Raw genomic sequence first — 11,356 nt, 5'->3', positions numbered from 1 at the left:
GCCATCTCGAGTATTTACCGTTTTAAGAGACACAAAACAATGAAATCTATGAAAAATTAAGTTCGATCTTAAAGGTACTTTTATTTCTTGTTAGATGGCGACTATGAAAAAAATCTCCACTTTTCATAACTTAACCCTGACTACTAGTGTATTTAACTTGAAAAATTTTTAAAATAGATCCAACAGGACCTACCGTCGTCGCCAAACTGAAATGAACCAAAAAGGGGTTTTCAGAATGAGTAAACTACACGGTGGCGAGAAAGTTTATGTGGTTAAGTAACACCCATTTAATCTTTAACCGCTCTTCCCGCGCTTAACCGCCTAAATTGATTTCATCAATTACCATACGGTTATCACACCAATCCAAATGAGACAAATAAGCATCCTCTAGCATAAAACCTCTTCGGCAATTTTCACAACGATAGTTTGCTTTCGTATACTTTTTCCTTGTTTTCATCTTATTAGCAGTGAAATCTCCTTCTATTTGCTCTTGATTATCTTCATCTGGTTCTTTTTGTTTTTGACCTTTATTTAAAGTATTGTCTTCTTGAGTGTACATGGCTTATCAATTGAATGTACCGCTGGATTTGTACAGTTATGGAAAAGATACTTCTCAGCAAAATATGTTGTGAATGTACAATTTGAACACCTGTATTGATTTGGTGCAATTTCATATTGACATCTGTGTTCCAGAAACCTTCTTGTAGATGATGTTTTTTTTCAGGGGGCGGCGGGGGAAACCCCTCACCTCCCAGGCAGCTTACAGCGGTACATCTTCCAGGGCTTAGGGTAGAAAACCCCTCCTTCCGTCAGAGCCGAGGGTTTCCACCCAGTATCATCAGAGGGACTGGCACTTGGAGCTTCTACCCTAAATAGGGGTGGGAGCGGGCCTCCTTCCTTCCAGGCAGCTTAAAGCGATACACCTGGGTGGACCCCTATGTAGGGCACCCTATCTAGCCGTAGCCAGATTGTAGGTGCAGAGCTATGAAGCCGTGGGTCTTCTTCCTTCCCATCGACCCCTACTTGGTAGGACTACCCTAATGAAAGGGGTATTACTTTTTGAGGTTGTTCCGGATTCGAACCCTGGCCAGCATAGTTGGCGATAGCGAACACGCTACCGTTTGCCCCAACTAGTACTGGTTCTTGTAGATGATGTAGTGAAAGAACAAAACTGACAAATTCGAAATTCCACTCGTCATCAACAGTCTCCCAATCTTTATCAGTGTAAGAAGGAGCAGGCTCACACTTGTGTTCGCTCATGTAATCAGGATTGAAGGTTTTAAAATAGCATTTGTTGCAAGTTAATAATGTGGGATTCTTTGTTGGTTCCAGGCTGCTTCGTTTAGAATAACAGACATGAGAAAGCCAGGCCTTGGTTCGATACATGCACGTTTTTCACACTGCAAAGATAGTCGTTCAGTAAAGTCATCATTCCATTGCTCCATGGCTGGACATTTGTGTATATCAAGATCAACTTTATTTTCTTCAATGTAGTCACAGAAGACACAGCAATATTAAGAATTTACAAAACTTGTAGGTGCTTGTGAAAGATCTGCTCTTGGTGAAGGAATTGTGACGTCAGCATCGTACTCAGGACATGAAAGTTCAAAAAGTTTTTCAAATGTGTGACTTGAAAAGGGACAATAAGAACATAAGAATAGCTATAAGCAGAGAAAAAAAAGTAAGATTAAATTAATCACACGAATCAATAAAGATGCAATGCGTTATTATCAATTCAATATAATTTTATTTTTGATAGTTCATAGTTACAATTCGCAAAATGTCTCTGAGTTTCAGCAATTTCGTATACATAGAGTAAACAGATTTGTATTCAATTCAAGAAGTAATTGACTGCTTAGAAATTTCGTTAACTTTTTGATTCATCTTGTTAATCCTAGCATAAGCTTTGCTTGATTGTCTCAATCTATTAATATTTTTACCAAAATCATCATCAGGTTTACTCTTAATATCGTTCAATCTCCTTTTACGTCTAAGAGCAGCTTTTTGATTCCTGGTGAGAATGTATTTTGGAACAGGCAGATCAATAAATTATAATAAAATGTCAAAAATTGACATTGGAAATGATCTTGGATCATTCAATTCCATAGAAGAATCTAATGGTATAATTTTAACCTAAATGTGAGCAAAAATAAATTATTGTAATGATGATAACGCATTGTCAAAGAAAATTTCAACATTCAAGAGAGAATACAAAGATTAAACTTACACTTATCCATGTAGGATATCAATCGGTTTTCACTGTCATTGACTTTACATACGTTATTATATAATAACGTATACTTTGGTATAGTAATGTATGAAAAGGTATACATTAAGGTATACGTTAATATAATAACGTATGTATTGTACGTATGTATATATGTGGGATATTTAAGCACAATATTAACGTAATAATTGATCAGAAACAATTACAACAATGAAAACAGGGATCTACTCAACGTAATCAATGTACAACAATGAAATAGAAATTAATGGAAAAAGTTAAAGGAATATAAAGTCATTGATTAATGAACTGATGAGAAGATCAGATCAATTTTTGATTCAAAAATATTGTTATTATCATTACTCTATTTAGTTATTAAAACATACAACCGATAATCTTACATCCGTTTTGATTTAATTGCACCAAATCTTGCAACAAAAGCAAGAATAAAATGAATGGACTGCGAATGTAATAGAATGGTAATTGACTTACACAAATTCAATAAATCTTTCCAGAGAGTTTATGAAATTCAAAACTAACTCTTAATTGTGATTTGAGTGAACTGACACTTTTCTGAACATTTTTCTCCATTCTATACTTTTCCATAAGGAAGCTAAGCATATACAAAAGTCCTGGCTTCATGATGATTGTTCAATAGAAATTAATAAACAGTATTGCCAATGCTTTCTCAGCTAATTGACGTATATGTGAAAACCATAGTATAGAATAGAAACAAAATGTCCATTAGTCTCCAATAAAAACCAGATGTTTCATTGCATATTACTTGAAAATGCTTTTGAAATATTTACTGTTAAGGCATTTCCACTTGTTTCGATTGATTTATGACTTAACGTTGTGTTGAATGCAATAACTGTATAATTCAGTGATGTTCATAGAGCATTCTCACTTGTGTGGCTGTTGTTTTCAACTTTAACTTCTTGAAATTTTGCGCATGTGCGAAAAGTTGGTCAAAATTTTCAAAGTTTAAATGTTTAATTTCCAGTTTAAATACATTATAGTTGCTTCAGATTATCTTACTCGGTGGGCCAAATGTAAGGCGATAACAAATGGAACTCCAACTGAAATTGCAGGTTTCTTGGTTAATAATATTGTTTGTAGATTCGGGGCTCCAAATATAATCCTTACAGATCAAGGAAAGGCATTCGAGAGTAAACTAATCGAAGAAGTTTACAAACTTTTTGAATCTAAACATACTCGTACCACAGCCTATCACCCAGCAACAAACGGGTTAACAAAAAGATTTAATAAGACTTCAGCGACAATGGTCTCGATGCACGTTAATACGAAACATAATGATTGGGACTTTTGTCTACAATCAGTGTGTTTTGCTTACAATACATCCATTCAAGCTTCCACCAAGTTCTCACCGTTTTTCGTACTTTTCGGTCACGATCCTCACATGTCAACGGGGGTGTTCACGAACACTACTTTGGGATGTGATGATGCCGGTGAATATGCCGCTTTACTTACCACATTTTTAGTTACTAAACGACAAGCTGCCGTAGCAAATCTAGATGTAGTGCAAGCTGCTAACAAACAAGAATATGACAGTCGACATCGACAAGTTGTTTTCGAAGCAGGAGACCAGGTCATGTTGTATACGCCTCGTCGAAAGGTAGGTAGGTCTGAAAAACTTTTACATGCTTTCCCAGGACCTTATAGAGTATTAGAACGAACCGGTCTGAACACCTACAAACTTTTAGAAGATGAGAACAAAAATAAAACCAGCTTAGTTCACGTATCGAGACTTAAACCATACCACCCTCGCATAGAAAAAGCCTGTCTTTCAGAATCGGACGAAATAGTTAGTGACTCCTCCGATGACACTATAATTATCCAGAACGAAATAACAGAGTATTCCGGTGAGATTAGTGTGGAAAGCGAACATCCAGAAGTGGAAGAACACCTGATGCGACCCCTGGGAATTCCAGAAGGACCAGCAACTTGTCCATCTTGTATATATCTTCGAGCTTCATTTCCGTTTCGTGAATCATTTTCAGCGAGAAACGCCCTACCATTCTGCACAGTTACACCAAGAATATGAATGTGTCGTGCTTTTAAATATTGAAAGATTCCATCATAATTGTAGCCTGATCATAAAATGATCAGAACCACCAAGATGTTCAGTGGTTTCACAAAGACTGAAACCACTGAACATCGCATGATTAACAAAAACCAGATCGTTCACGGTTTCAGTCATTCCTCGGAAACAATTAGGTTGACGGGAAATAACGACCATGAGTCCGGCCTTTTCGGTATAGTGTTTAAGAACCTTTGGTTCGTTTACGGCTGTTCCTACAAGTCTCGTTAGACTAATTAGGATGATAGGCATTGGAATCGCCAATCAATATATTCATCGATGTCCATGGAACCCGGACAATCATCTTCTGGTATACAGCCGAAAAACTCGCAATTATGCCGGACGGCACCCCTCGCGCTGCAACCTCGGGTCTCATGGGCGATCGTCCGGTCACGTCTTGAATATCCCCGACCACAGAATCTGCAGGAAAAATTCGGAACGACCTCCTCTGCGGGTTAATATTCTTCTAGTAATTTCAGGTCTTCAGGGGTGGTTCTCTTTAACTTGATATGTTTTTCATAGTTTATGACGTCGGACATCCGAACTGGGGGGTCCTTCCATTTCACATGGCACCATAGGTCCACAGAATCATCTCCGGGTCTAATTGCACGAAAAGTATGAGTAATTGTCTCTATTTCAAAATTTCCGTTGTTAGGAGCAGCAGCTAGGTTTGTCTTTGAGGTTCCGAGAACGTCCATAATATAACAAAATAAAAGAAACTAAAAAAACTATTTTAATAGGAAAGCAAAAACAAAAATAATAATGGTTAAAGTTGAGGTTAAAGTTAATGTCAACTATGATGTGCTTTGTTTGGTTCCAAAAGGGACTTTGGAATGGTTGTAGTAGGGGAATGTGTGAAGATAGGTTTTCTTCCCCCTTGCTTTCCCCCTTTCTTGTTTACTCTACTACCATAAAACCGTTCCCTTTTTTCGTTATCTTTGCTTTTTCTCTTCTCCCCCTTCTTGTTGTTTATAGCTAACTATAGCCTAAGGGCAAACATCTGCACTCCATATCTTCCTTATTTTTGTATTCCTGACAACAAGAAAATTATTATCTTGGCAGTTGGAAAGTAGCGGAGGTCAGAAGCTGAAGTTTAACATTGTAAAAAGAAGTACTGAATAAATAAAAGCAGCTTAACTTTATCTTTAAGAAGTGTCTTTTTTCTCCTTTTTGGTTATTCCTTTTTTATCTTTTTCTAGGACATACTTATGTCTTCACAATATTACCCTCCAAGCAATGCTCGGCATTATGGATCCAAAAGATTTATCATTCGCCAATTATGCTCTCAAAGAATTAAAACGAATTACTGAAGTTCCCCAGGAAATGGTTCAAGAGCAAACAAGAGGATTATAAATTAATACAATTAAATCAATATTAAAGTTTAAAATAAAGATTCATTTTTGTTAACTAAGACGAATTTCTCACGCTTTTTTCCCGCAACAAAATTTCCCACGCTCCCTTACCCCTTAAAAACCCAACCCTTACCCCAACTAAAAGTTGGTCCAGAAGAGGACATTAGTTGGTCCAGAGTGGACAACTTGTCCAGAAGAGGACATTACTACACTACTAAAAATATCCAAAAATTGAAAAAATTTAGCGAGCAAATCAAGGGGGAGACCCTTTGATTTTTTTTAATTTTCGAGTACTGAGAACATCATAAGATACAAAAATCGACAATTAAAGAAACCCTCAGATACATCACCAAGGGTCAATTTCTGGTCAGTTAACCATGATCCAAAGTTATGGATTGATCCTGCTAAATCTGATCACCTCATTACCTCACCTAATATGACAATAAAGTATTAAACCATCTGTATTTCAGTACAGGTAAAGGAACTGTCCAGGTGATGGTTTGGCCTAGGTGGAATTATTTTTATATTTAGTTTGTATGGTACAAAGATATCGTATCAAAGTCGAACCAGGAACTGAATGTTGGCTGTAATCAGACCTCATGACTACAACAGATTCACTCTTATAAGCATATTTATCATAAATTTCATTTAACCTTAAATTTTTCAATCTTTTCAATTTTTCGACTCAAACTTGATAATCAGTTACTCATCAACGACATGCTTTTCAGCATTAATTTATATATCATTAGCTTCGTCTCTTCAAGTTCTAACTAATGATATATAATTGAGCACTGTAACTTGAATCAATCTCTTAAAACATTAACTTGCCCGGCGTCAAAAGTCAATGTAATTATTACATAATGTAATACATAGGGAATATAATGGTGAAAGGCATCTTGGCGACTCCACTAAATTTACAGAATTAAACAATCGACAAAGACAATTAACATATCGTTAGAAAGAGTATCTAAATTACTTCTAATTTATATATTTTTCACGTCTGTAACTTTATCCAGTGTCGAGCTACAAACCAACATAATTTAACTTTCATGCTTATTCAAGAATATTGAATATTTCCAAGGATCATCTTATTTCACCAACAATTAATGTTTTCATCATTAACTCAATACATCATTCGAAAGCTCTTTTCAAGTCCTTGCGAATGATATAAGTTTCATTTAATTAAACTTAATGATTTATTTAAACTTAACCCAAACATTATATTTTCTCGAGTCTCCTGTAAATTAATGATTTTCATGTGGTATTCAAATCCGCCTCATCTTACTAATTGTCTTTAATACTCTGATCATCTTCAGAATGAAATTATTGACTCAACCCTTCGCAGTGTGCTTCACAAATGTCCAACTTAGCTTTAAAAAGCTCAAACATAATTACTTCATTTTTTCCTCTCAATACTTTCTCCTTAACTTATCCTTTCACTAAACCAGTTTTTACTCCAATAACCTAAAGGTCATCTTACAAATGTCTTTGTGATGAAGATGACAGTTGAAAAAGTAAATTTGAATCTTCTCTGAAAATAAGAGTAACCTTAACCCAAAAACAGTTGTGATGTAGACCCAGAGAAGTAAACTTGTAAACCTTTCTTACTGTTCAATAAATTTTTTGCCTCAAACCAACACTGAATTATCTTTTGAAGCAGTTTTCGGAATTTCAAGACGTCCAGCTAATCTTCCAGCTTTCATTTTTGAAAGAATAGCCCAATGAGACTAATGAGATCTAATATGGTCAAGATTAGCTACTGATTTCCTAAGAGTTAAAACAAATGGACTCAATTGGTCACCCGGCGCATTTTTGTTTCCTTTCATTATTCTGATTATTTTATTAAATTCATCTTATTGTCTTATTCATAATTTAATGAAAATCTTACAAGGGAAGTGCCGTTGCTGGTACGACCATTTTCAATTTTGTTGCGCTAGTGCGCGGTTCATGTTATTCAAGCACTTTTAAGCGAGGTTATTGCATTGTAACCTATTGAAGTTACTGAAAAATGATTTACAATTTTCATTAAGAGATATTCATTTTCTGCTTTTCATCTGTTTTATGTACTTTTCAGTGGCTGCAGTGCATTACAATCTTTAATAAAAAGTGCCTGAATATCATTAACCGCGCACTAGCGAAACAAAAGCAAAAATACGAGTCTAATTATTTTTTGCCCTCTACAATATAAGCCCGAAAAAAATTGAAAATGATCGTACCAGCAAAGGCACTTCCCTTGTTAGATCTATTGCATCTATTGGATTAATGACTCAAAATTATTTTTCACTTTTCAGGACAATTTAATGACTAATAATCAGACAATATTAATTATCAACAATCGCAAGCTTTACAGCCATCAAGTTCCCTGCTCATTAAAAGATGTTACTTCGAGTGTTCCTCCGACTTGAAATTCGAGTGTCTACATACTCACACTAGTCGTAACTCAGATAGCTCTATTTTATATTGACTGACATATTGTGATGATTTAAATTTCACAAGATCATTAATATATGTACCGTTCTTCCTCATTTCATCGAGGCTAAGTTTTACGACTGCGACCTCCTTCTCTTTAGTTAACTCCGTTTAGTATTTTATGACTTTAATCTGTTTTAACACATATATGATAACTTTAATGAATTTTACTACTTTGGCCTCGATATTTGAATCTTTATGATTGTAATTTGTAAACCCGCTTCCTCATCCTTCAGTATATAAGTCGAAGCTCCTGCTTCGTCAATTCATTCAGTTCTATGATTCAGTACCACTAAGTCTGAAAAGTAGCTACTTGAATCAATAAAGTTTACATTGTTTTACTTTAAGTTGTGTCTTTTACTTCGGTAAAGTTTAACACTTTACAATTGGAGGTTCCACCGAGAGAATCGGTCTTCCAAGTCACCGCAGTGGACTCAACCAGCTTCTCTTACGAGAATATTTGTTTTGTGTTAATGTTTTAAGTTTTGAGTTTTTTTAGTGAATTTTTATGAGTTTGAAGTTTTAAGTTTAGAATTAAGTGAATTTGAAAAAGTATTGATAATAAAATTGAAGTTATATCTAGTTATTCCAAACGAGACTAAGTTGTACTTCAAACCTTTTCGGTTAATCTTCGGCTGTTGCAATTTGTTCTTCAAAGCTATAATGCCTGATCAAATAAATAACGAAGATAAGAATTTATTAAAGTCGATCGTTGGGGAAGCTATCAAGGAAAGGATGTTTCGCCCACGACCACCAAGAATCGAACCTTTCAACGGTAAGCAATATTCAAACTTGCTGTTATTTTTAGATGATTTTAAAGAATATGCTGACGCATATCATTGGAATGAGACCAAGCGAGTGTCGCAAGTTGTACACTATTTGAAGGATGACGCAAGAATTTGGTATCATCAACGAGCTAAAAAGCTTATTTGCGAATCAAAAATTGGTTGGGAGGAATTTAAGAAACAAATAAAAGAATATTTTCTCCCTGTAAATTGGATATCGAGCCTGAAAGACGACTTACGAAAGCGTTTACAGCAACCTCGAGAACCACTATCAAATTATGTGCTTGCCAAACTGGCGCTATGCGAGCAAATCGACCCTACTATGAGTGAAGCTGCCAAGCTTGATCACCTCTTCGATGGACTGACACAAGAAATCAAAAGAAGCTTGTATCAATGGCAGCCGAAGACTTTAGATGAATTTCTGGACTACGGTAAGAGAATTGAAAGAGGTAACGTACTTACCTCTTCCGACTACAGCCATACTGAGCCAGCCGTTAAACAATTATGTGACCGCGTTGATCGTTTGGTAGTGAGTCTCTGTCAATATGATCTAGAGTGTGCAGATCATTTACAAGGACACAGACTAACGGACCACCGTCCGATCTGCGGGACATGTGGTGTGAGGGGACATCATTCATTAAATTGCCGTTCAAATTTCAATTTGTACTATCCCCAAAATGAACATTACGAATCATACCAAGATCATCTTAATCATCAGCCTTTCGAAAACTAATTGTAAATCAAGTATAAATCAAGTATGAATCAGATATGAATCAAATTTGCAGCAAATACTAACAAAATTGGAATCAATGAGAATCAATGGGAATCAATTGGAATCAATTGGAATCAATGGGAATCGATGGGCATCAAATGGAATCAATTGGAATCAAGGAGATTTTAAGTCCAAGAGACTGGACTCTGTTAAGGGGAGGATAATGTGATGATTTAAATTTCACAAGATCATTAATATATGTACCGTTCTTCCTCATTTCATCGAGGCTAAGTTTTACGACTGCGACCTCCTTCTCTTTAGTTAACTCCGTTTAGTATTTTATGACTTTAATCTGTTTTAACACATATATGATAACTTTAATGAATTTTACTACTTTGGCCTCGATATTTGAATCTTTATGATTGTAATTTGTAAACCCGCTTCCTCATCCTTCAGTATATAAGTCGAAGCTCCTGCTTCGTCAATTCATTCAGTTCTATGATTCAGTACCACTAAGTCTGAAAAGTAGCTACTTGAATCAATAAAGTTTACATTGTTTTACTTTAAGTTGTGTCTTTTACTTCGGTAAAGTTTAACACTTTACAATATTTAATTCGCTTGTTACAATGCTCTGAGACCTTTCCTGTCATTTTGGGCGCTTTGAAATAACGGGGAATATTGCCTTTATCCAATACTGTGTGGTATATCATGACAGGGAAACTATGATAATGCGATAAGAAAGAATAATGAACAAAAAAAGAACACAAATTTTTTAAATGTAAATAAATAATTTTATTGTAATTATGATCACAATTACAATAAGATGAGTAAAGTGAGATCTTTACATATAGCAGAGTATCACATACGAATTTGCATAGTTTACAACAATTTTAAAAACCTAAATTTAGAGATTGGACCAGAATTTAATTTTGATTCAATATCTTTGGCCTAATTTGTTTGTTTATTTGGTTTCTATCTTTTCAGTTTGAGCTTTATCACCAGTTTCAACTGGTTTATGGACTTGGTTGGTCAAAGTGATTGGAATCTTCTTTTCTCCTGTAACAGCATTGACAACCTTCTTTGGAGCCTTGATTGAAAGTACACCATCAACTCCTAAATTTGACTGAAGTTTCTCCGATTCCACATTCTCTGGAAGAACATATCGCCTCTTAAATGATCGAGAAATGTATCCATGTTCATCAGATCTTTCTTCGTGTTTAGCTTCGACAACTAGATTATTGTCGGCCAGTTTAACGTTTATCTCTTCTGGTTTGAAATGGGCACAATCAACATTAACCTCGAATTTATCCTCGGAATCCTTGATTGTTGCCATTTCTTGATTAAGATGCTTAGACAATTGGTCTAATTGACGAAGAGCACGATTCATTTGACCCCATGATCGTCTAGGGTAATCCATAACTGGTTCACGGTAAGCGATGATTGGATAGATATCATCGAATGGATCTCGGAACATTGTATCAATGAGTCGTGGAACTAGAGACATTTTCAATGGACTTTGATTGTTGTTGAACACAAAATATATATTGAAAGCACAAGATTAGGAACACAGGAAAAGTTAGAAATTTTGAAGTTTGCAAGTGAGTCTTTTTAGGATACTGGTAAAAGGCAAATACCGGGCAAATAGGCAAACTCCGGGCAAATAGGCAAATACCGGGCAAATAGACGACTACCCGGCAAATAATCAAATTAAAA

The 11,356-nt window shown here is 35.4% G+C and overlaps 1 protein-coding gene across 1 annotated transcript; it reads right to left on the bottom strand.

Annotated features, from left to right (window-relative positions):
• Positions 1-10,411: 10,411 nt before the first annotated feature.
• Positions 10,412-11,280, bottom strand: LOC107362361 (alpha-crystallin A chain-like). The gene has a single exon (XM_015929403.3). The coding sequence runs from the start codon at positions 11,145-11,147 to the stop codon at positions 10,605-10,607; it is 543 nt and encodes a 180-aa protein (XP_015784889.2). The 5' UTR covers positions 11,148-11,280; the 3' UTR covers positions 10,412-10,604.
• Positions 11,281-11,356: the final 76 nt, after the last annotated feature.

This window comes from Tetranychus urticae, chromosome 1 (genome assembly GCF_039701765.1).
Source record: "Tetranychus urticae isolate SD_2017Ah chromosome 1, NJAU_TeUrti_SD_1.0, whole genome shotgun sequence".
In the NCBI taxonomy this organism is placed as follows: Eukaryota; Metazoa; Arthropoda; class Arachnida; order Trombidiformes; family Tetranychidae; genus Tetranychus; species Tetranychus urticae.
Note: the sequence above shows the minus strand (reverse complement) of the source record. Positions and strands in the feature narration are given on the sequence as shown.